This window comes from Erithacus rubecula, assembly GCF_903797595.1.
Source record: "Erithacus rubecula genome assembly, chromosome: 3".
In the NCBI taxonomy this organism is placed as follows: domain Eukaryota; kingdom Metazoa; phylum Chordata; class Aves; order Passeriformes; family Muscicapidae; genus Erithacus; species Erithacus rubecula.
The window spans coordinates 5,992,513-6,018,949 of record NC_136689.1 but is presented as its reverse complement, the minus strand read 5'-3'; the positions used below and the strand labels follow the sequence as shown (position 1 = coordinate 6,018,949).

General features: G+C 41.3%; 2 protein-coding genes across 15 annotated transcripts in view; one reads left to right on the top strand and one right to left on the bottom strand.

Moving 5' to 3' along the window:
• Positions 1–705, top strand: part of KMT2C (lysine methyltransferase 2C) — a 190,884-nt gene extending 190,179 nt beyond the window's left edge. For all 13 annotated transcript variants that reach the window (XM_079301725.1, XM_079301717.1, XM_079301728.1 and 10 more), the window contains one exon: positions 1–705. This exon is cut by the window's left edge and continues 1,316 nt beyond it. The gene's annotated coding sequence lies outside the window, so the exon portion shown is untranslated.
• A 2,084-nt stretch (positions 706–2,789) lies between these two features.
• GALNT11 (polypeptide N-acetylgalactosaminyltransferase 11) overlaps positions 2,790–26,437 on the bottom strand; it is a 46,789-nt gene continuing 23,141 nt past the window's right edge. For both annotated transcript variants that reach the window (XM_079301782.1, XM_079301783.1), the window contains exons 5-12: positions 23,883–24,008; positions 22,381–22,630; positions 20,040–20,157; positions 18,283–18,435; positions 15,551–15,769; positions 12,302–12,406; positions 6,046–6,183; positions 2,790–3,578 (exon numbers count right to left, since the gene is read on the bottom strand). In XM_079301782.1, coding sequence (XP_079157908.1) covers positions 3,447–3,578; positions 6,046–6,183; positions 12,302–12,406; positions 15,551–15,769; positions 18,283–18,435; positions 20,040–20,157; positions 22,381–22,630; positions 23,883–24,008 — 1,241 coding nt within the window. In that variant the 3' untranslated portion in view covers positions 2,790–3,446. The remainder of the gene's footprint in view (positions 3,579–6,045; positions 6,184–12,301; positions 12,407–15,550; positions 15,770–18,282; positions 18,436–20,039; positions 20,158–22,380; positions 22,631–23,882; positions 24,009–26,437) is intronic.

Below are 26,437 nucleotides of genomic sequence, written 5' to 3'. Positions count from 1 at the left end.
AGCCTACATTAAATCATGTAAACAGCATAGAAAGAGTGGGAGCTTCAGTCTGATGCGATAGCTTTCTTAAAAGGAAAACAAGGAAAAAATTAGGTGTAATGTGCTTGCAGCTGCAGGACTCTGGCAATAGGATTTTGGAAAATGTAATTTAAAGATGTGTTTGTATGGATTGTTTTTGTTTACATTTCTTTAAAAAAATAAACACTGTTTTGTGTTTGCTTGTAGAAATTTAATCAGCATTTTGAACCAGGTTAGCTTTTTATTTTGTACTTAAAAATTCTGGTACTGACACTTCACAGGCTAAATATAAAAAAAAAATGAAGTTTTTTTTTTGTGTGCACAATTAAAGTGGACTGTAAACTGTTGGTATATTCAGTAATACAGTTCTGAACTTGTAATGTATATGGCATGATGTATTTTTATCTTACAGAATAAATCAATTGTATATATTTTTCTCTTGATAAATAGCTGTATTAAATTGTTTCTTGAATATTTTTCTTCTCTTGTACAATATTCCAACATCCTACCAGTATTTGTCCTACAGTTTTTTCTGTTCTGTATAATAGTATCTAATGTTGGCAAAAAAATACAAAAACAACACAAAAAAAAAGAATTTTTTGAAGTATACAGAGTGTTATGGGTTTTGGAATTTGTGGAAACAGATTTAGAAGATCAGCATTTACGAATAAAAATATTTTACATCTATGAAGTCATCCTCCTGTTGTCATTTGAGGTGTCTGGTTTCTGCTTCTTTCAGGATCTGTCTTCCACCATTAAGGAGTATTTTTCCTTCCCCCTTCTCCTTTCATAGTGGGTGCTGCATGCTCATCTCAGCCCATGAGTTTGAACCCTTAACACCCTTCCCAGTCCCCTCCATGCTGCAGGAGGGGGGGTGAGCAAAGGACTGACTGGGGTTAAACCTCTGTGCTGCTGCTATGACTGTGCTGGACACCAGAGACATTCCCAGCAAGTTCTCAGCACAGATCCAGACTAAAAACAGGCTCCAAGGTTTATCAGGAGCAGTGGGAAGCAGCCAGGCCAGAGCTGTTCCCTGGTGTTATTTATATGGTGCACTTTGGCTGTTGCAGGATCTGTCTGCTCCTCTGGCAGCCACGGCCACCACCCACTCCAGGAGCCAGTGAGAAGGAGGTACTTGATACAGGAGCTTAAAAATCAGCCCCAGCTAGAGTCTCCTTTACAAATAATAAATTCTCAGTATGACAGCAAGCTGAGGGCTGCCTTCCCTGGGCTGAGGCTTTTCTTCTGTTCCTTTTCACCAGAGCCTCCCAAGTCAGCTGGGAGCAGTCACTCAAATGCAGGGCACCACTCTCAACTCCTGCTTACCCCAAGCAGCCCAGCTGGGAACAGACCCCCAGCCCAGGGCTGGGTTTTCCCAGCAGAGATCTCTCACCCTCCCACTGGCTGTGTGGCTGCAGCAGATGTGTCTGTGGCCAGGAATTCCTTGCAGGAACAACTGACACTGTCCAAAACTCCACCATCTCCATCTCCTCCTGGAAACCAGCTCTGCTCCTGGTGACAGCAGCCTCCACCTCTCCCCACTGGGAGCCAAAGGTCAAAATTCTCTGTGGCAACAGACTGTAAATAAAGTAAGCTGCTCTCCCTGCTTGAAGATTTGTTTGGGTTTTCTGATCTTTTTACTGTTTTATTTTTAAAGGCAACAGAAGAAAAGGCCAAGCAAGGCTTCTGCACAATGTGACTGTCACAGAAAAGCCCTGCACACAGCTGGGAGCAGCTGTGCCAGCACCTGCTGCAGTCAGGGTGAATGAGCCAGCCATAACTGAAGCTGCAGCACAGCTTCACCCCAGCAGACTGGAGTTTCACACAGCAAGCACCCAGGCTGCCAGAGGAAGGGTTCACCCCAGCCCTGCAAGCCCTGCCTGACTGCAGGAGTCTCCTGGGAACTGATGGCAAGACTCCAGGTGTTCCTGAGCAAGGCACAGCACAGGCTCAGCTGACCAGGGGGACTGGGGTTGATATTAGAGGCTTTTTATGAAGGAGCTTGGCTGGTGTCTTATTTAACTTAATTATTCCCACTGTAATGCTTTATCTGAAGAACTTTCACTTCAGCCAAGCAGTTCTGCTTTTTAAGCCCTGGTACCTGGTTCTCCCTGCCAGGGGCTCACTTCCTCCAGGACTAGAGGATGAGGCAGAGCAGCTGCATTGTGGCCAGGCCACTCTTACCTGCTCCTTTGCATCCTCCTGCTTTTCTCCTCCCAGCCCTGGCAGGTGGCTGAAGGACCAAACACAGTCTGGCACAAGCGAATCTCCTCTCTGCAGAAAGATGTGGGTCTGTAATTCTCCAGCATTATCATCATTTGCTTCACACTGCCCAAAAGCTCAGTAAGTAGATGCTGGAGTATTTGTGCAGCTGGAGAATGTTCTGCTGCCCAAGGGGAAGGGCAAGGCTGTCCTGGTACTTCCAAGATCCGAGCTGCACATTCCCAGGTCACTGTGGAGTGGCAAACAAGGCCAATAACGGTGCTAACAAAAAATACACTCGTTAAGAGCAGCTTTTCTCTTCTGCAGGAGCTTCCACACACTGAAGAAGCTGAGGCAGGAAGTCAAAGAAATAGTAAAATAAATGAAAACAGAGCAGTGGAGGAAAAACCCAGAAATTATCTGTCAAGTCTTCCAAGATGTGAGGAGAAAAGGAGTCAAAAGAAGCAAAGACCCAAACTGTCTGAACATTAATTTGCATCAGTATCTAAGTTGGTGTTTTCTGGGCTACAAAGAGTACAGCTACAAAGAGTAAGGCCATACAAATTAATAAAAAAACAATACTTTATTTTAAATGCAGCTACTGTCACGAGTCATCAAAATAGACTTTGCAATAGTTACTTTCTTTTAAATATAAGGTGACAAATGACAGCAAAGAACTTAAACTACATGAAATGTCCTAAAATTAAAAGAACTAAATTTAAATATTACAAATGACAATTATCAGAAGACGAAAGGGAATAAAAATATTTTCCAGAAAAAGTAAAATAATTTTGGCCAGTAAACTCATACTAGAAACGTAAATTATTGAGATACTGCAAATGAAATAGCCAAGAACTCCTTTCCAATACTGTCATTTAGAAGATCCACAAAGCTGAAATCTCATCTCACCCTTTAAATTACATTGCTCTAATGATTTCTCTTACTTAAAACCAGTCCAATAATCCAGGATCATCCAAGGAATTGATGATAAATTTCACTTCTTCGTGCAGTGGGGCTGCTGCTCTCAGTGTGTGCCCAGGGACCAGTGACCACCTGGACCTTCCCACGCCCAGCTCCCCAGGGCAGGGCATTGCCACAGCTCCTTCCATGCTTGTGCCAGGGGCAGCAGCAAGGGCTCTGCACAAAACCCTCCAGAGTGACTGCAGATGGTGGCTGAAGGGGAACCAGGGCTCAGCTGAACTCTCCTCAGCCCCCTCCTGGCTGTCTCAGCTCTCAAAGTGCCACTGCTGAGGAAGGGAGCCGTCGCAGATGGCCACGGTGACGTAGCCCTTGTGGCTCAGGGGATCCACCACCTTCAGGCACTGCCCCACTGACACCTGGTACAGGCGGCTGTTTTTCTGCAGCAGACAGAAAGACAGATGGGATTGATTTACTAAAACTTCTGTTCTCCATTGTCCAACTGGAGCTGAAAGTGATGCCCAGGGGGAGGGGATGCTCCTTCCTGACAGATGAGCCTTTCAGCAGCCTCCCCAACACACCAGACCCACAGCAGCAGCAGAGTACAGCACACCCCAGAACCACATCCAGACTTTGAAACAAAGGCTCTCACGTCCTCACAGCCCCCAGTTGGGATTTTGTTTATGCCACAGTTTTTTAATGAGGTGGAGGGATGATCAAACCCATTCCCCAGCACCCAGCAAAGAGAGAGCCCACAAGGCTGCAGTGGGCACAGACAGATCATAGAATCCTAGAATGGTTTGGGTTGGGAGGGACCTTAAAGATCATTTAGGTCCCTGTCATGGGGCAGGGACACCTTCCACCAGATCAGGTTGCTCCAAGCCCCATACAGCTTTGTCATGAACATTTCTAGGGATGGGACATCCACAGCTTCTCTGAGCAACCTGTTCCAGCATCACACCACCCTCACAGCAAAGAATTCCTTCCTAGTATCTAACCTGAACTTGCCCTCTGTCAGTTTAAAGCCATCCCCCCTTGTCTTACCACTCCATGCTCTTGCCAAAAATCCCCCTCCAGCTCTCCTGTAGCCCCCTTAGGCACTGCAAGGATGCAGTAAGGTTTCCCTGGAAGTCTCTCTTCTCCAGGCTGAACAGAGATCCCTGCTCTGCATCTGACCATGCCTCAGCAGTGCCACTGCCCTCAGCACCCACACATTGTGACAGCCTCATGCATGGTGGGTACCCATAAGACGTAACAAGGCCAAACCCTAGCCAAGAGTGACAAGGAAACAGATCCTAACCTTTTATTACCTTTAGAGGACTGTGCCATCTCCTCTACCAACAGCCAGTTGCAACTGGAAAGTGCTGTCTGCACAGCCCCAGCAGCTGCCATGAGCAGGCACCTCCTGCTCTCCTGCACAGAGGCAGCAGATCCACGAGAGCAGCCATGCCAGGCTCTGTCACTGCTTATGGCAACAGATGTCCACTGATGCAGGAGGACATGATAAGAAAAACACAACACTGCTTCCAAAATATTTCCCCAGTCCTAGTCTTGTACTACAAGTGACAGTGCAGTTAGTATTTCCCTTTATCAATGACTCACCTTGTTTGAAAACACTTGGTATCTCAAAGGTCCCAGCCAGCACCATATTCCTTATGGGAAAGGTGCCCCACAACTTCCATTTGCCTTTTCATGGCCCCCTGAGCCTTCTTCAGCCCTAATTCAGTCTGACAGGATGGGACCAGCATGTGCAGCACAAACTGCCATGGTGTGCTGACATTTTCCTGCTTCAGTTTCTATTCCCTTCTTTATCAGTCCTAGTATTTGACTTGCTTTCTTTTCTTATGGATCACTGATGAGCACCAGTGTGACCCTGTTACAGATCCCCCTCCCACACCCACTGTGGCCATGGCCAGCTCAAAGCCCACATGTCACACATGAAGTGCAGGTTGTCCACCCCTGCCAGAGGCATCACCAGCAGCCACATGCACCCAATGTCAGTGGCCATTCCCTCACTCTAAAATCCTGCCTGCTAACACAAGCTGCAGAACCTTCAACAACCTCTGCTTAGCAGAGCTGTTCAGATCACTGTTTCCACTGCCCCTGGCAGCTGTGGCTGTGAGCCCTGGGTTCACACTGTACCTGCCTCTATCTTCACACCATCCTGGGCTGAAACAGGACTTGTAGGACTCCCTTGGGAGCATGGTATGAACCTGAGACAGGCTGTGCAGAGCTGTGCTGGCAGCACCTTTGGCAGTGCTGGCAGGGCTCTCCCTCCCTTTGTTCAACCATTTTGGTGCTACAGACTCTCTGCTAGGCTGAGATCATGTGAGGGGCAGCCTCTGAGTGAATACCCAGGAGACAAATTCCATGTGTGAGCAGCACTGGCTCAGTTTTGTGGAATTGGCCACTCCAGGATTTAACAATTAAACTAATGAGATCAATTACAGGGCAGAAGCAACTGCTCTGCCCTGTGCTTCTTCAAGCACTAAGCAGGAAACACCATGTGGACTCCTCCTGTCTCCCAGGCCTACAAACACTACACAACAAAGCTCTGAGGTAGATTTTGTTCTCTCTGGCGTATCCCACAAGAGGTACAGTGCTGTGGGCACCTGTGACTGGCAGAAGAAAGGCTCAGTGGAGCTGCAGAAAGCATTCTATGTTGCAAAAGGCCTGCATGTCCCAGAGCTCAGCAAAAGTCTTATGAAGACTGAAATGCAGCTATCAAAGCCTGTGCAGCTTCTGTATAGGCTGCTTGAACCATGGGCTGGGCTCTACAGTGCAACTGCCTTGGTACATCTGAGGTTTAGCCACAATTAAACTCAACCCTGATGTGCTGTTAGTGCTACTGTCCCTGACTGAGACATTGATGACAAGTAATGTGCCCTATGGCAGCCTGTCACTTACCCCAAATGTCCACTGCTGTGAGCCACCGGAGCCGTGGCACTTCATGAGACGAGGGGGATCGGAGGAGCGAGTTTCCGAAACATCCAAACAAAGCAGATTATTTAAAATCAGCTCATGATCCTCATTGTAAATCCAGACCTGGAAGAGAAGACAGAAAAACATTCATGCCAATGTTTCAGGGCAGTTTCCTTGAATCTTTTGTTCACCTACAGAGGAGATGCTTCAATATCTGGACGTCAGAGATGGGCCTTGCAGTGAGTGGTGAGAATTGAATACAGCCCTTCCCTGGGGCCCCACCTGCATCAAGCAGGAATGCCCTGGTTCATATTTGCAGCTTCAACTGCAATTGTGTTCCTGAATTTACAAGACAAAAGAGTTTCTCTGTGATCACACTGAAAATCACTGTCAGCTCCAACAAGCAGCAAGGACACAAGCTGTCAGTCTGTCCTCTCCCACACGCTGCCTGAGCACAGCAGGTATTTTTATTCTAGGCACAGAAAGGTGTCAGGCACCTTCAGCTGCTGCTGTGCACCCTGCTGGCTCTCAGCAAGGCACATCTGGATGTTCAGAGAAGCAGGAACAGCAGCCTGGTGCAGCTGCAGGAGCTGCTGGTTCTCCCTCCCTTGTTTAGATCCTCCAGGCCTGCAAAGACCTGGAGCTCTCATAACCAATAGGACACTGAATCCCAAGTCAGAAAGCAAAGAAATTAAGGAACTTGGGGGTGTGCACCTCAAAATATCCTAAGTTACAGAGTGGTAGAGAAAAGAGAAGAAAGCAAATGGAAACTGCAGCCCTGCAGTGCAGGGGAGATCTTGGGACAATTCTGGCTCAGCAGCCAATGACAGCTATTCCAAATGCAGAGTGGAGCCCTGGCATTCACAGGGCAGATGGACAGCACTTCCCAGCCTCTGGGGATGTTGAGCAAGGCAATTCCCTTTCCACCAGCTTGTGAGCCTGTGAACAAGAGGAGCTGAGCCACTCATACCTGTCCCTGGAGGACCTACAGACACACAAAGTTCTTGTGGTGTGCTCTGGTTCCAGTCCTGGTCCCATTTCTCACAGCTCAGTGCTGCACTTGCCATGCCCACTGTTTAATTTTTTTTTTTTTTCTCATTAAGTCTGCATGAGTTTCCCAGTCAGAGTACAGAATATCTAACTCCAGCAGAAAAGTCAGGCACATTAATTTGGATTTGTCTCTTTTTTTGGCCTATGAAACTACAGCCAGCCTTTTGGAAGGAGCTGGGATTTGGGACACAGCCTCAGTTGGACAGCATGATTGGAAAGCACATAGCTCATTATTATAGAGACCACCATAACACAAGGAAGGCTTCCTTGGAAGAAGTGCAGGGATCACATTAAAACTTGCCCCTACCTCAAGCATTTTGTACTTTCTAAAATACTCTTTTCTGTTTGAAAATACTCTTTTCTGTCATGGAAAAGAAAGCATGGCAAGATTAAAGAGGGAGGAGAGAATGGAGAAATGACAGGACTTGCCAGAGAGAATTACTATTGAAAGAATAATGATGGAGCCAAATCCAAACAAGAAATGAACTGGTAAGAATGGAGAGAAGACTGCAGTGACACAGGGAACAGATCTATAATCAAAAGCTGAGTAATGGCAAAGAACACAAGACAGTGGTTAAATCCAGTGTGATACTTCTCCTGAAAGGCTTACACAAGACAGCAAAAATTAATTTCAAACTAATTATGTGTTTAGTGTAGAAAACAAAGGAAAGAGAAAAAATAGGCCCAAATTTGGTTCCAAATTCAGATTAGAGTATCACTATGAACTTGCAGATTATAAACAGATTCAAGCATTGAGAAAGTAAAGCCACCCCATGAGGTTTCTTTGTTATATAATTGCAAGCCTTAGCATACTCCAAAATTATTAACTAAATTTTCTGCTGAAGAGTGAAAGGATAATGTTCAGCTCTTGTTGCTAAAAGCTGTAAGGAGTAACAGGAAAGAAACTCCTGGCAGGCAGCACAGTATCTAAAGTCTATAAGCAGAAAGGTGCCTTCCCAGGATTTAGGTCTTATTTCTGAGAGCTCTCTTATCCTCCTATGTATTTTCTTAAAAAAAAAAACAAAAAAAATCCCAACAACAAACAAACCCAACCATTAAAAAATCTAATCAATTAATAAAAAAAGGAGGCAATAGATATGCAGGATATTTTCAACCTGTATGCACTCCCTAACTAGCAGAGTTAGGAAAACATCACTGTGAAGGCTTTGGTTTCCAAAACTGGGATTGTGTCCTGTTCCCACACTCAGGAAAGCAGCCCCTTAAACTGCTGTCCCCAGAGACACATGGCAATGATCTGCTCCAGAGGTCTGGGGAAAGTCATGGCCATTTCCACTGGTGTCAAACAAAATCAATGAGATGCAATTAGAGTATAATGAATCATTTCTGCTTTCAAATAAAACCTAAATGGCAGATGTTATGCAAAAATCCCTTCTCCAGAACAACATTTATTATGTTTGTAGTTAAATAAAATACTTAATTTGGTCAATGCTGTAGGACTGGCCTCTTTCTAGCAGATTTTTCTCCCTGCCACTCAACACAGGCAACAGGTTCATGAAAGGTGCATGGACACCTTCAGGGAGGTGCACAGCATGTGCTACAGTAGATCTTGTGGACAAAATAAACAGTGGGAGATCCAAACTATGAGTTAGTCTAAACTTTTTTACACAGGTGCAGTTTAGGAAGAACTGGATGTTTAATCCAGACCCCTCAAAATGTAATTTAAGCTATTCACAGATTTAAGACTGAGGCTTCCTAGGACTTTACTTCATCCATGTGACTCAGACAAATCTCACAGCCTTCTCCTGAATTTGAAAATTATATGAAAGAAGCCAGGAAACATCTGCCTACCCTTTGGCTTTCAGAGAGCACTGGAGTGCAGCAAAAGGCATGGCTGCATGGCTGGCCAACTGGCAAAGCTTTGTGGATACACATTTTTATCTGATCTGAAATTTCATTAGTACTAGCGAAATACATTGAAAATTTTCAGGATATACTAGACAGTAACTACTGCAGAAACAACCCTTTGTCTGAAAAAAAATCCCTGCCATGTCCCATGGAGTATTCCAGTACTTCTATCAGTTAAAATCTGTTGCTTAGCCTGGCATGGTTATATTATCCTATCAGATGCTTTGCAAAAGATAAAAATTCAGCTTAAGAGCACAAAAAAGCTGCCTCAGCCCTGAGGAGGAGATGTGCCCAGCCATTTGCACCATCACATCCATCTGCAGATACTTCAGCTCCTGTTATTATGGACAGCCATGGCATCACAGCACCAAACAGGCTGTGACAATCACCACAAACAGCCAGCTCTGATGGGGGGCTCTAATCACTGTTTGAAGCTATTGCTACTCTGAAAACCCAACACCCTCCTGAGGGTCATTCCAAAGCAGGTATGTGCCTCTGCTCCACAGTTCAGTGTGCCCCTGATGCTTCAGGACAAACATTAGAGGAACCAAAGAATTGTGCCTTCAGTAGTTTGTGGGAAAGCAGCAAGACTGAATCTGCACATCTTCACACTCATCCAAACACGTGCTGTGCCAGCAAAGCTAACTAACAGCCATGATCTAGAGATCTAAGGAGAGAGATCTCACAGAGAATTGCACATGGGAGCAACACTTTGTAGTTTGAGCCATGAACAGCTTGTAAAGAACATGTTCTTATACTTATTAAGTGCTACAGGAATGTTAACAGACTTTAAGTCCTGTGCTTGAGTACACTTTTTCAAGGTCCAGAGCACAGATGCCTCTTCTGTCACTTCAAACCTTTCTATAAGATCCCATCACCTCTTGTGCTGTTTCTAACAAGATTTTTGTTACTTATTCCTAATTTTCTGTTCAGTCCCCAGAATGATCCCAGACTGTTTCTATTACAGTTAATGAAGAATCATAGTTTTCATTATAATTTAAAGACATAATTTTTAATATATTTTCTAGGTACAAGAACCACTTGCCTTATTACTTTCTTCTATAACAAAAATACAAACAGAATGTCAGTCATGTCAAGCCTGAGAAAATAGAACAGTGTGATGTGCTTGACTAATTTTCAACTCTACTTAATGATGACCATCTAAGTCAACTACAATGAAAAGGTTTGTCCCTAATGCTGATACAGTTTAAAGCTACAGAATATATGTTATTTCTTTCACATCCAAGTTAAATGAGAAATTTAAATTCCTTAGCAGCCATGAAGGCTAGAGAAAGCAAAGCAAGCATAAACCAAAGGCAAAGCAGAATTGCTTTTAAGGCCAGTCCCATGACTTCAGAGGCTGGTCAGCTCTCACATGCAATCACCAGACAAACACAGGGATTTTTCCTAGGACAAAGGCATAAAATAGATGATTCTAGAGCAAAACCAGCTGAAAATGCCAACAAGTTGAGTGAAACAACAGTTAAAAGCTTCCAATAGTCAGGATGTTTCTTGCTATTTTTACAAGCAGAAGCTGCTAAGTGTCATCTTTCTCTACATTGTTCTCACATATCTATAGCAAGATTGTTCAAGAGGTTATGACAGCAAGTTGGCTGAATGCACTCTTGGGATTTATTAGGAGAACAAAATAAGTCTAATAGCAGAAAAACAGTGTTAGTTGACATACTTGGTTGAAGAACAAAATCATTGTGAAAGAAGATAGCACAGCCAGTTTTTTTATGAGAACCAATTGCTAAATTTACCATTAGTAAACCAGATTCATGAGAAAAGAAGCCAAAGAACAACAATCAGGGCACAGATTTGTCTTTCTCAGCAACAAAGGGATAACTGAAGTTTGTTTCCCTGGATTAAAAAGTCAGAAAAAAGTTTTGATATGGAAAACCAACAATTTCTCCTTCAGGCATGTGGCACTTCATTATGAGAAATATTGAAGCAAGGAGAAGGGAAGCATAGCTGTGTGGACATCATGCCCAGGCTTCCTCACCCAAAGACAGAATTACTCAGAAAGCAGCACTGCAGCTTTGGCACAGCAAATGTACAATCACTTGGTGATGATGGTGCCCAGCAGTTCTTATTACACTTATATTTGTAAGACTTGCTGGCTGTCTTACAGCTCATGGAATGGATCAAATACAAGAACCTCCATTCCCACTCCAGCCTTAATTAACCCACCTTTAACACAGGAACTCACAATTTGGTCACAGTGATGATTTCTCAGTGTTCCAGAGGTGAAGTACAAGGATGTACTTGTACTTGCTCCTGTGTGACAACTGGAACCTGAAGGCCATGTGTCAAGAGCCAGCCACACTTATCCAGAGAACTGCAAACACCCCTCTGTCTTCCTCTGCCACACTCAGCTGGTGAGGCCACAAGTAGGAGGAAGAAAGTCCCATGAGGTGACAAAACACACAGCATTTTGCTGGGACTGTCACAGATCACTCTGCCTCCACTGCTGAAAATACCTTCATACCTTTCCATACCCTGAAAACTGCTGCCCATGTCACAGGGCACCAAGTTAGTCCAGCACAACCCACCTTCACTAAAGCTATGCTGCTTTACATCCCATGCTCCATTTATTGTGCCTTTAATTACTTCTCTCTTTAGATCCAACCTAACTTTTAGAATTGGGTCCCATGGGCTCCCAAATCATAATGTTCTCAGAGTAGTTCCTAGCTATGTAAGCCTGTAAGGCATTAGCTGAAGATCTCTCTACCCTGAAGACTTTTTATCCAAGTCCTAAATTTCTGTCACCTGAAAGAAGTGAAACAGCAAAGGCTTCATGTAGCAATGCAAAAATTCTCATTAGGTTTTCACATCTATCCCTAATTAATCCCCAGACCAGCAATTCACCTGTAGCCAAAGAATCTTCTGAATTCCTTTTATGTAGCAACAAATCATTCATTTATCCCAAGCTGCAGCCACTCCAGCAGCAGAGGACTGATTGCACAGTACACAAACACCAACAGGGCAGGAAAGGGCTGCTTTAAATTCCAGTATGAGGAACCAACTGAAAGACCTGCTACAAATTCTGAAGTGCCAATCAATGGATTATGAACCCATCAGGAGCCACTTTAGGGCAGCCTTCAGCCAAATACAGAGATTCATGCCATAAAGACAGGAGATTATAATATCCCACACAGCATTAGTAGGAGCTCCAGTGTCCTTGGCCAACCCCATGGTTTGAATGATCCTCTGTAAACAGCCTGTGTGCTGAGATGGCACAGCAGGGCACTTTGCCAGCAGGAAAACATTCTGGTCATTTAAAGACATGAATCACTGTTCAGTATGATTTGGAATCTCCTACCTGGTTCTGATCACTGTAGTCACATTCCCGAACCACCACCAGGCCTCCTTTCTGACTTGGGTGGCCCTGGGCAACCAGGCATTTGTTGGTTTGGAGGTGATACAGCTATAAAAGGAAAACAGTTTGTTAGTCAGAGCAAAACACAGCCCTAGATCTCAGTGTGCTCAAAGCCTAAATCCCTAATGCTCAAAAAAACTCAGCCAACTCTTCCAGTAATTAAAAAAATCTTCCCTGTTAAAATACCATTCTGTTTCTCAGACAATTTGGAGGAAAAAACTGCATTAAACAGTTCCAATTTGCTTTCTAATTATATCAAGATTTCTCTCTCTGGTACAAGTGTAGTACACACATCCTGGCTCAGCACATGCTGGCTCTACTCTGTCAAGGTTCTTTGCCCTCTCTTCACTCTCCATGGAAGTCTGAGGCCCCACAAATTCTGCTCAGGAATATTGACTGTACTGTATAAACTGCATTTTACTACTGTTTAGCTCAAACATAAATCTCCTCCTAGAGCTTCTCTTCATGGAACAGGACCACCTCCCTGAGAAAAGAGAAGAAAATACTGAAATAAAAACAACTTTAGAGATTGATGTTGTTTTCAAATTGATTTTCAAGAGCATTTACATAATTGAAAAGCCACTGTTATCAGCTATGGTATTTTACTGACGGATCAGGGAGGAAGAGAACATTTTACAAACATCCAAATGTTATTTTTGCTCTAATGCCCCACCTAGTCTGATTTAGGGGAATGGTGTATCAGAGGACTGAATTCAGGTCAGAAGCCTATCCTCTGATGCAGAACTGTAAGCACCTACCATCAAAGCAAACAAGGAGTCTCTCAGCAAGCTGGCAATCTCTCTTGATTTGAACAAGGATGCCCTAAGAGACATCCAAGGCATTTTCTGCTGTACAAAGTTAAGGTTGTTCCATTTCAAGAATCAAAAAATCATTAAGATCTTGAGGTATCCCCACAGAGGTACTCAGGGAGACAAAACACCTCTAATTCTGGTTTTAAATTACACACATGCTCTGAACTAACTGCTGGCCAGCAGACTGCTTCTTTTCAGCCTGATTATTTTTCTTCCCCTGATGTGGTGGGGATCAGGCTCTTCAGGCAGCAAACACAGCCAGCACACTATGAGCTGAGAGATGGCAGGGCCTCAGATCTGAAACCCACATTAAAAATACTAATTTCCAATCTGGAGCTGGATGTAGAGGAAAAAGGAATTTATTGCCACGAACTCCAGGCCAGGCTGATTAACTAGCCAGCTGAACTTTATTATAAAGACATCCATAGCTGTCCTGGCATTGCTATTGACTCTACAAATTTTTAGAAACCAAAATACTCTTCCAGTAATAAAAGGAACAAACTGCTCAGTCACATGATAGCAACAATTAGCACAATACCAAGCAATATTTTTCACTAAACACCATTTCTGGAAATAGCTGTCCCAAGGCACATCAACAATCGCCTTGAGTGCACCATGTCTCTCCTATTCCATGCACACATCTAAAACAAATTACATAAAACATTCTAAGTAACATTTTCTTACACCCTAGATCTAGCACAGATCTCATCTTCATCATTCCTCACGCAACAGAAAGCTTTTAAACCACAGAGTACATGAGTTTTGTATGATTTTTGTCCCTTTTTTAATTGGCCATGATGGCCAGCATTGGATAACACTGGTAACAGCTGCAACCATTTGTGATCATTACATTTCTTCCCAGCTGTCAAACCACCACTTATCTGTGGCTCAATTAGTTTTTGAGAATAAACTGAGATTTGGAGTGATTCCTCCCAAATCCTAAAGAGTCTGGCACGCAGTGGTGACATTGGCTGATCATTCTGTTCCTTGCAGGCATCTGGAAATAGTTTATACAACCATCAGAGCCAAAGCTGACTCTCTCATACAATGCTGGGTATAATTCTTGAACCCCAGAGAACCAAGCCAAGGAACAGGATTTTTTCTGTTGCTTTTCCCCATTTCTTAAGGGGTGCACAAAGTTTTTCTCAAAATTAAACCATGGTAAATAACTGCTGGGCAGATTTAACCTTAAGTGTTGCTGAGATATCCAGATCCTTCAAGTAGCTCCCTCCAACATCAACAATTCCTCAGTTAAATTTCTGCCTGAATGAAAGCAGAAAGCTATTAATTTTTTTAAAGGAGAAAAAAAGTCTTGAGTAGGGGAGTAACATCCAAGAACTAGTGGAATCAGCCTGTTGTATCAGTTTTATTCAGGGAAACCACAACTAATTCACAGTTTGGCCAGGATATTGCTATAAAATACTGCACAAATTGAGAATTCCCAGACAGCTGCTTCCAAGTAAAAAATCTAATGGTGTCAATAGGTCCTGCATGAACACAGGTCCTCCTGACTCACTTCTTGCAGAACCAGCAATTGTCAGCAGCTACTGCAGCCTGTGTCCCCTGTGGGGACATCACAACTAAATGCTTCCAACTATTGAGCTAAAAGAGGACCTGCTAACCACAGTCTGTGTGCACATGAAGCAGTTTATTCCAGAGTATTCTCTTCCACAGAGAAGACACTGAGAAAGTTGTCCCAGGTTTGAAATTATCCATTATTTTTGGGAAGCATAAAAAGCACACATCAAGTGAATTTGACCCTGAAAAGAATGGATGCAATGTCTGGTTACTCTGCCTGCATACAAACCCATAAGCAAAGGTGTCACAGCTAAGGCATGAATTTAATCATGATTTCCTTCACAAAAACAGAAAAAAAAATTCTCTTCACTTTTAAGAAAAAAAGAGATAAGAAAAACCTCATTTTTTGTTCATTAACTAACAGCCAAGACTAGAAAAGCCATCATTGGCCTCAGATGCAAATGTTCACCTTTGGAGAAAATTAGCAATAAAAGCAATGAGTTTGGAAATTAATTACATTGCACTCTTATCATAAACCAACAGAGCATGAATATTTGAGGCCAAATTTCTCTCTATCCAAATCCATCTTCAGAACCAACAGCCATGAAAACATATCCTAAAGACAGCAAAACCTCTTAACTCAGAGCTTCGAGATAAGAAACCTCATGGAACAGTATCTAATCTAAAGATGACCTGAAATATAGATCAGACTGGAACTGATTTGACAAAAATCCTCCTATTTTCAAGCTTGTTGCAAAACTTATGGAAACAGACTATTTTTGTTGTATTTGAGCAAATCTTTAAGAAAAAAATCTCACAATAATTAACACACCAGAATTATATACATTTAAGTTTCTCTTACCCTTCCACGCTGGATTATTTTTGGTCGTTTCTGTGCCCTATTAATAAAAACTGGCTGTGGAGCTTTGGCATTGGGCCCAGATATTTGCATCTCAGGGTAGATGTTATCTAAATACCACTTAAATGACTTGCAGTTCAATCTCTTTCTCAGTTCCACACGGTCAGTGATATTTCCATAGCTCCTCATCCTCAGCTCAGGTCTCAAAGCAAAATACTGCTCCTGTAATTAAGAGAAACAGGTTGGGGAAAAGGGGAGAAGAATTTCAGATTACTGATTTGCAGTTTTTTTCCTGTTTCCAGAACTCCCAAAATTTCATTTCATTTTGCTAGTGCTTTCAACCAGTAGGTTTGAAATTGGCAGTATGAAATTGCAATGCTTAGATTGTCACAGGAAGGGAGATTTAATCCTGCCTAACTCCAAGATAATCCTTCAAATTAAGGGGTTTTTTAGATGAAGATAATTCTTGGGTACAAATTTGCTGATCTTTTTTAGATGTCAGCTTGAGGAAGAAACAAATCAGCCCCTGACCTCTGACTTTATTTCATTGGCAATACAGGTATCCTAAAATCAGTAAGTAAAAAACAGATGCATGTATCATCAGCAGCCTCATCTGACAGAAGTTTCTTGAAATTAGTTTGATTGTTCAATGGCTTGCTTTTGTTGTTGTGGGATTTCAGTGTGTTTGGTCTTGCACAGTTTCCAGCCTTCTAACTCTACAAATGATCAGGGTAAAACCATTCCAGAACAGACTTATAAATGGGACTAGTATCACAAAGTTCAGTGGGACCACACCTTACTCATGTGAATAATCAAAATTGTCACCTGGGCTTTCTGGGAAGCCCAGTTCTTTCCCTTCATCTGCATCACCTCTAAAAAGGCTCTCACATTTTTTCACATTCTATTTTATGATCATATTCAGAATCTTACAGGTTATGTGAAGACAGATTAAGATTCCAACCCAATCTCATGTGCTGTTTGACTCCAGTGCAGAGATAATGAGGATAAGTATGAACTCATGAATGTACAACATAGCACAAATACTCCTGCTAAAACTAGAAAAATGTCCTCTTTTAGCATTTAATTCCAGATAGAATTCCAGAGCCCACAGAAAAGGCATTGTATTTGCACACTGGTTTGTTTACTAGGCACCATTTAGAATTCAGTTTTCAGGGCATGGTATTTACTATGGTATTTTGCCAGATTCATCTCAAAGAGACATCTGGAATCTACCCACCATGATGTGGTTCTGACAGTTTTCAATTATTTCCTGCTCTCAGATTCAGATGACAGACAGCATCACCTCTGGACAAGTTACACATCTCTTCTCATAAAGATCTTTGAGCATTTGGATGTGCTTGATGCATCACTGCTATTTTAACAGCAGAGGAAGGGGAAGTGTGTACTTGGTGTACATTGGACTCCTGGCCACCTCTGAGGAAGTTTGGAGACAGACTGGACATCACAATCTGGCCTGCTTAAAAAGGTAGCTCTGCTTTCTAATTTCCTCTTTCCTAGTTGAAATGTTGGTATCCTACTTTTATGTATTATTTATTGCCACTGTATACATGAACTTACACTTTTGTATTTTGCTTTCGACAGTTATGAAAATTTTGCTAAATCATTTCCATTATGCCATTTCATTTATTAAATACTGGCATTTCCTCCTTTAAGTCTTATCTTATGTGCATTGTTAGATTGCTTTGTTAAATTATACTGGCTCTAAATATTTGCATTATTCTTATAAAAACAAAAACATTTCCAAGCTTTTCTTCCATACATTCTCTGGCAGCTATGAGAAAATCAGACCAGAAGGAGCTGGAAAAGTTCTGGACACAAATCTGTGATAAGAGACTGCTAGAATCAGCAATTCAAGTACTTTCTGGATAAAGCAGTTTGGCTGGAAAGTATAACAAAGAATCAAGTCCAAGCTTCAGAAAAAGCCATCATTAATCACAAAACAACTGTGCCCAGACATGAGTAAAAGGGAAAGTGATAGATCAGATCTACCAAATCATTACGGAGATGGAGAATGGAAATAAAAATTAATGGCCTAAAATAGGTAAAGGATGGGGAATTAAATATAAAGCTCTAAAGAATATAAAATTAATAAAATATATTTTGTATAGAAATTGTAGGGACCACAGGAGATGAGCACACAGCATATCCTATGGTCTTAAAGGGCAAAATGTCATTAAGTATCTCAGATGAGGGACTCAGAAACATCTGATGTAAGTTTAAAAGCATCAGTATCAAAATCTGAAGACAAGGAAGGAACACACTTGCCCTGGAATCCAGACGTTAATCCTGATTGCTCTTCCAGGGCAAGACAAACTAAGAAGCAGATTGCTAATTAAAACAGAAAGGAAACAAGCAGCCAAAAAAAAAAATCCCTGTCTCACCAACATGGAAACTACCTGAAGGCACAGCACCTGGCTGCCATGTAATACTGATTTGGACACAAGGGAACATAGAGCCCACAAAAGCTCATCCATCACCTTTTACTGCACTAAAAAGGCACACAACTCCATCTCCTGCAGGAGGAGACCTGAGCACTCAAAAGCTAAATGACAATTCTACAGAATTTAGAAATTCCTATCAGAACTGACATTAGGAGCTCAGACTACAGAAGGAAAACCCCAGAGGCATAACAGATCCTAGTGTGACACAGTGACAAACAAGCCAGTTAACAGCCATTTAATAACCTGATCTTATGAGCTAGAACTGTCTCTTACCTTGTATTCATCCATCCACACGTGTGCCAGCCTCAGTGAGTTATGAGCCATTGTGTCCTGTCCCCCAGGTGAGCCATAGGGACGCCTCTTACGGAAAATGTGCCCCACCCTGGAGCAGGGGATGATCAGAAGTCTGCCACCACACATCCAGATCTGTCCATAAAATAATAGAACATGCTCAGATTGCACACTCATTCTTCAGATTGCTCACTAACTTCTCCCCTTCTTCAAGGGATACCCAGGTAGGGCTATACACTATGCAGGATTAGGTGTCAGCAGTGCTGGCCTTCATGTCATGTTTTCTGACAAATGACATTTTTAAATCTCCATGTTACAAAAGACTATTTTCTCATAAAACCACAATTTTCACAAAACACATCAAGGCTTACAAGTGACAAACAGAAAATTTTCTAAAATGTTTTGCTCTAACAACCTATCAGAAAAGACTAGGCTATATGGGCTAGGACTCATCCTGCAGATTAAGTTACCTAAATTCATTTACCTGCATGAAAATCGTCCACAATTCTGTGACAGATCACAAAGAGCAGTCTTTGTTATCAAGGGAGACTGGAGAGTTTTTCAACTAAGCATGGAGACTTACTGGACAGAGCTGTTTCTGTTAAGATAGGGGAACTCTGACACATTGTTCCCATTCAGATGCTACATTTAGGAGTCTTTATCTGTGGCACCAGGGATCTGCATTTTATTTACACTCTACTTCCATTTCTTTTTTTAAAACTTCTTTTTTAACTTCATCTTCCAGCAAATTACCAGCACTGGACCTTTTCTGGACCAATATGTTCTCCAGACCCAGAAAATCTTCCCACATTGACAGTTTATAAATCAAGTCACTTTTAAAACTCCTTCAAGACAAGATAAAGACTCAACTTCTTTCCAACTCTCCCCCAGAGAGACAGGAACTTCCAGAAGCTCTAAATTCTCTGAATGTGCTCCAATTTTTCAAAGCTCTTTTTATTGAAACTGTATTACAAGATAACAATAATCTCCTCACACTCCACACACTTCTACTCGGATACCTAATAATTACATTTATACTGAAAATTGAAAGATTTTATTTATTCAGTACACACTCCTTTAAAGTCACTCAAATGCATGAAATTCCAGTTCTTATTTTTGAACTCTAATCTTGATTTCTCTATTTGACAGATTCTCTAAAGTTTTGGAGGTTGTGTCTCTGGTTTAAGTTGGTTTGTTTTTTTTATGCTAACTTCACCTTTTAATCCCCTTTTTATATCTGTCATGATATCATATAATTTTCAGGCAGACTCTTGTCAAACCTTTACAAAAGTAAAGAGATAAGCATGACATTAAGCACAGTAAGTTGTTTTTCTTTCAGTGGAGTGACAGGGAAGATGAGAGAAATTACAGGAAACGCAATGCATCACAATTTTCAGATTTTCTGATTATGATTTTCTCATTTTTCCAAGCAAGATGACTCTTCTACACGACTATCAATTTAGTTCCAGAAAACTTTACATTTCCAGGTCCTCAAAAAGGAGGCTGAACTGGCCAAGGAAATATACTAAGCTTACATCTTCAAAATATTGCTGCCTATGTGAGTCACACAGCTCTAATCAACTTGTGAAATTCATTAGACATTGCTCATAAACTAATTTCAAAAACTTGCATAATTCTTCTTTCCCTATGCTTCTTTCCAGCTATTATGAAATGCTCCATCACCAAACCAAGAAAAAGCCACAGACATTCAATTTCAGAGGTGTAAATTCTCTGATTACCCGAAAAGATATTTCCAGGTTTTCTCCTCCCCAGATGTCCATGCCACTGTCGTACTGCCCGAGCTCATTGAAGTACTCACGATCCATGGCAAACAGCCCTCCAGCCATGGTGGGTGACCTAAAAAGGTACATGGAAAGTTCATTTTTTGTTAGGGAGAGGGAATTTTTGCTGAATCTGTCCAGATTTATAAACCAACATAACACAATTTAAATTCTTTAGTCATTTAGACATCAGTTCTAGTCTCAAAACATATTCAAAAACAGATCTGTAAGTGATATTTGTGATCTTCCATTATTCCAATACCTACAAATCATTATTTCTTCACCTGGTAAACTTGAGGAAAAGGAATAGAACAGAGAAAGAACAAGAAATGCCAGAGGCAGCTTTGTTTCATCACTGACTCAATTATCAGTTTACTGGCAAGTTATTTACAGTTTGTGTATTTATAGAGACGGTCCCTCTGGCATTTCCCAGTTTTTCACCTTGTCTGTATGCTACTAGAATGTGTTCTGTAAAAATCTGCATATGAGCACTGTTCAGTCTCTAGATGAAATTCCTACTGTGTCACAACACTGGACTATGTGGATGACCTACAGGAGTGTAACAGAATAAAAACACTACATAAAAACATGATATGATAGTTGGAATACCCAATGGGCTGGAAAAAGGCTTTTTCCCATCCTTGCAAAAAAACCCATATAATGAAAACAGCCTAGGTCAAGATTCCCTTACTTTTTCTCACACAAATTTCCACTACAGTTTCTGTCACCTTAAAAACCAGGTTGAAAGATTGCTATACATTTTTCTGCTCTGACACCCAACTATTTAATTGTGAAAAGTCTCTAAAATGCAATATTTTCTGTTGGATGGAAAGTCGTTTTCAAGGTTAAATATCTTTAAGTAGTATCTTTAAGTAGTTTTTTAAGTAGGAAAAAACACTTTCATACTCAGAAAAGGTAATCTTTTCAGATTATTACACTTGTTTAATTATAAAGGTCTTTGTCTTTTTAGCATAGGATTTTTTCATAAGAGTTAGATGAAGGAATGCAACCAGAGTGTGGAACACAGCACAGCTAACCTTCAGCCACTGACCAAATTAAATGTGAGAACAGCTCTTAACAGAATAAGGATTTTAACACTTGATGCTGATTCACCACTCAGATTTTTTCAGTCTCTCCTTCCTTCCAGGTTCAGAAACTGCCACAGTAACACTCTCCAAAAAAACTAGTCAAACTGTTAAATAACTTAGTAATTTTCCTGGCTTCTCAGACAAGATCTTGGGATTGGGAGACATGGGAAGGCCAAAGGCAGAGCTGTCAGATGACAGCAGAGAACCTTGTGTTGGAACTGTTTGTGGCAGCAGAAATGCTCTTCATTTATAGTCCAAGGAAAGAGAAAGAAATGAAAAAACACATCCATTTTCTGATTCATTTAGCAAATCTTATTCACTTATCTATTAGTCAGTTTGTAAAAAAGGAAGTTTCTTCACCTGACAAACCTGATTGCTGTACTGAGACTGATACCTACAACTAGAAAAAACCCAGTGAACCTCTTGCTTTGCTGTGATTTGCTTCTTGCCTTTGCAGCTCTGACTCTTTTCATGAAAGGATTCACCTGGGACAGTTCTATTCTTGTGTCTGAACCATACATGTCTGTTCCTAATAAAAGTGCCTGCTGACACCATTTTACATCAGCTACACTTCCACTAGAACCAGGTATTGCCAGTTCTGTACATGTCACACAGACATCAATGATTAAAAGATAAGTAAGGTAACTTACTCCCAGTGTTGAGCTTTACTGAGACTTTTGTTTCAAGAGAACTCTCAAAAGACTGCAAAAACAAATTCCTATTATCACAACCAGATTTTCGCAATCCAGAAATTCTGTAGCATTTCATCACAAATATTATATAGCTTGTATTAGTGGGATATGCAGGCTACTCATCAAAACTATCATTAAGCCAAGCACATCAACAGACTGGAAACAAACATCAATGCACAGCTCAAAAGTTAAATTATTAGATAGATTTAATACAGAGTACCATAAGATCCCTCAGAATTTTGCCTTCAGCCAAATCTGCTATTTTATAAGCATTTTCTAGAAGCGTGCTTTCTTGACCTAATAAAACAGATATATCTAATTCATGATTAAATGCAAGAAATTAAAGCGAAATAGAAATAGGGAACAGTAACCAAAACTAAGTGAAATAAACAGTCAGATATTTAACAGGTTAGGCACCTGCTCCTAAACCTGCACAGGCAGAGAACACTCCCTACTGCTTAGGAAGCACTCCTGAGCATTCCTGTGTTACACAGAGCTCCTCACACAGAGGACCCTTACTTGATGGGAGCAGTGGCTCCCTCGGGCCCTTCCAGCTCTGCCAAAGGAACGAGGTCCCATTTGAAGTGCAGTCCCCAGTTGAAGCCGCCGCGCACGACGGGGGAGGAGCTGTAGCTGAGGGTGTCGGCGCTGATGATGTCGATCACGGGGCACACCACCGCCCTGCGATCCTCCCGGATGGGAGCCAGCAGAGGCTGCAGCCACATCTCGTTCACCTCACAGTGACTGTCCAGGAACACCAGCACCTTCCCTGCACAGCACACAAAGCAAAGATCACAAACCTGCAATCCAGTGCAACAGACAAAGCAATTTACGTGGAGATTACCTGCCACAGTCAGTAAGAACAGTCTGATCTGTGATTTACCCTCATGTTCAGTTGGTCTAAAAAGGCACCAGCGTTTTTATGACACAACATAAAATCTATGTAACACTAGAATAACGTGGAAGAGATGGGAAAACAGCTTTAAAGAAAACAATTTGAAACATGCAAATATAATAAGTCACCTCACAGACAGTATTTGGCTGGGCGTGGAACCCCTGCAGTTCAGAAGAGCAATAAAATTACATAAAATTGCACTAACTGAAATGAATTTTAGCACAGCTTGGAAAATGCAAGCACAATCTTCTCTCTGGATTACAGCATTACAATCCCAATGAGTAAACACCAATTAAGAGATTTATCTGCCACTCAAAATTATTCAAGAAAGTAGCACACACTTTCTCAGATGCCAGAGAATTTAACTGAAAGCCCATTCTGATAAAGGCTTTTTATAAAGCACCAAATATTGGTTTTCCCAATCAACACTCACTGCAACAGAAGAGCTTATACAAAAAAAACATTGCTATTAGATTTGAGCATTAAAAACCAGATTAGTGTACTTTAAAAAAGAGCAGATTTCATTTTAGAGAAAAAAGTTTGCACATAAAACATGCAAATAATATTCTGCAACTACAGAGTCTTGACCACATGGAGAGGCTTCTGAGATAACATTCTTTCAGGGCAAGAATAGAAAAAACCCTACACTGTCTCACTAACACTGCAGTCATTGTTTGAGATATAATGCAAGGGAAGATTTGGGATGATGATAACTTGTGTTCATAATTTTCAATAAAATTACTTACTTTTTTGAGCACAAAACTGGTTTTGTTTCACAATTTCACTCACCCACTCTAAAAAAGTACCTCATTTCATTGAAAGCAAATGTCTCCAGGAAAAAAAATAAATCAACAGCTGAGACACTCAGTATCTCAAGTTCAACTCAATTCTCACTCAAATTTGGATGTAAATTTGCAGTTATCATTTGAGATAGTGCAGGGGAAAAAAATTTGGGATAATGCTAAGCTGAAGAGCTTACAGTGTGGCATGACATGCAAAGCCCCTTCAGGGGACTAAAGTAACCACAGGTCAAACATCCAATATCTGAAAAGCTGCACTACAAAAAGAGAAGTCACCCAATCAACTTATCAAAGTATGCAAGGAAAAGAGTAAAAAGCAGGTGTACCTGTGGCATGAGAGGCTCCAACCATCCTTCCTCTGATCAAGCCTTCCCTCTTCTCATTTCTTACCAATTTTGTGGTTTTGGGAAGCTGAGTTTTAACATATTCACTCAAGTCTTTTTTCAAGTCAGCTGAAAAAAGGAAAACACAAGTTCAACAACAGGAGAGAAATTCTGAAAGCTTTGTTTAAAATTTCAAGACATTTAACTCAAAAATGGCCACAATTTTGATCAAAATGTTATCCTGACACTGCACAGCTTCAAACCAAGAGTATCATAAGGACAGTCCTCCCACATCCTATATTCCTCTCCAATGCCTTTAGCACATTACTCAAGTTAACTGGAACTACTAGACTCAAAAAAAATTGCTCTTCAAAGAAACACATTTCCAAATTCTTCTCCTGGTGACTGCCATTTGCAACAGATGCAACAATAAACACTTCATGCAGGCAAATGATTTAAATTACTACATTCCACACATGAAAACAAATGCTGACACCTTTCAAAAGAAGCAGGAAGACACCTTATTATATTATCTGTGCTTGCTTAACTGACAGAACAACAGATACCAAGTACAACTTGCTCACAGCTGGTTGCTTTTCTAAAACTCAAAAGGATCAAAGATTCTGCTGGCAAGCCTGTGCTTTTGAAGGAGTGCAGAGTTCACTGGAGTCTATGGGCTCTACTGTAACTTAGCTAACATCAATGGCAATTTTAAGAGTAACAATAATTCTTTCACCCAAGGTCAGTGGTTCCTAACATTAAAGCAGAACTACTGAAGAGAAGATGGAGACATGAAGTAATGAAAAAGCAGAAGATAATAAGCTTAGGGAGAAATAAAGAGAAATATAAAATGAGAAAGAAAAATAAAAACCCAACTGAGACTTCATAGAGAGCCTTGGTATAGAGAGGCAGAGAATATGCCAAAATAAAAATTATTCTGATGAATATCAGCTCAGACATTAAAGTTGCTGTTAACAAGATTAAATGCCAATGGAAAATATGTGGAAGTCAGAGGTGTAACCTTAAGGAGGAATAAGAACTTTCAGGCAGGAGACTCCCAGATGCAATTCCAAATGTTAAGATCTCAGCATTTGCATTGCAAGGAAGCATGGTGGATCAGAAGTGAGAGGGTAACACACAGCAAGTATGATGCCAGGGAATAATCCAGGACAACAGAAACTCTCTGGGGAGACAGAGACAGAATTAATTTGGGTCACAGGAATTCTCTGCCCTGGTCTAGAATAATGACATCATATGCAAGAGACAATAGGGAAGATGTTTTCAGAGAAAATCTCCCAGAAAATTTATTAACTAATCTCTAAAGTGCTAGGTAAATGAGATACCCAAACAAGCAGGGCAGATTGCAAACCTAAAATAAAATGAGTTCTTGAATCGTTCTTCACCTGATTCATTATAACAAGAGAAGAACAGTGTACACCTACAGAAACAATGGGCCAGCACAAAGCAGAAAAGCTCAGGTATCATATTCAACTCTCACTGCAGATGAGGCAAATAAACAAGGAAAATTTCACATCTGCAAACTTCTAAAAAAGAAAATAAAAAAAAAAAAAGGAAAGTATGTCACATCCACACCAGGATCTAAACCAGGTCCACAACATTGGCTTGAGCAGCAGCATGTAAAGGCCAGTAGAGTTTTTGCCCACATAAAATGGCAACTGTGCCCATACCACAGATCATTCTTAACAAGCAGGTTTGTCTCATTTTGGGGTTTTTGCTGTTGATGGGTTTTTGTGTGTTACCTTCATGTCCACTGGGAACACTAATTACTTCAGATATAACCCAAAAACTTGCTTCAATCCAGCCTACCTGAGAAATTCTGCTCCAAAGAGAAAATTGCTCCCTTTTAGCCAGTTTTCAAAAATTACTTTAGGCATTACCTTTTTGCATATCTACACAACAAATGCAAAATGGGCCCTAGGATGGGAGTCTGGAGTGTTATTATTTTAAACTGTTCTAAAGTACTGAGTAACAAACATTTGGCTCCTTTTTTGTTCTTTCTTTCTGCCTCCAGTAGCAGCCTTCAAAACACATCTCCAGGCTTTTCCATAACAGGTTAAGGCTAAATCTGGGAGAAAGAGATTATACCAGAAAAAGAATTTCCCTGCCTTTCAGGGAATGGAAAAAAAAAATACAACAGTGGGGTCAGCTGAACCATGGCAATGCCTGCTTAGCTAGAAAAACTGTTGATGACTGAGTCCAAGAAGTTTTTTGAGGCAAAACTAGGTGCAGAGGCCCAAGGCTGGCACAACAGCACTGATGTGTAGCACAGCTCTCCTATTTGCAGGTGAAGAACTAGAAAGAATTGCATCTAGAACACCACTTCAGAAAACAGGCAACAGAAGGAAAATCAATCCTTAATTTAAAAACAAAACAAAGGGGCATAAAGACCAAGCAGTCTGCCCAAGCTTATGACATCCATAGCACAGCCAAAGCTTTTACCCATTTCCTTAGTTCCTAAACCATCTCCAGTCCCCACCTTTCTTCTGCTGTAAGAATCTATCCATTAAAATTAAGCAGGAGCAAAAACACAGGATCAT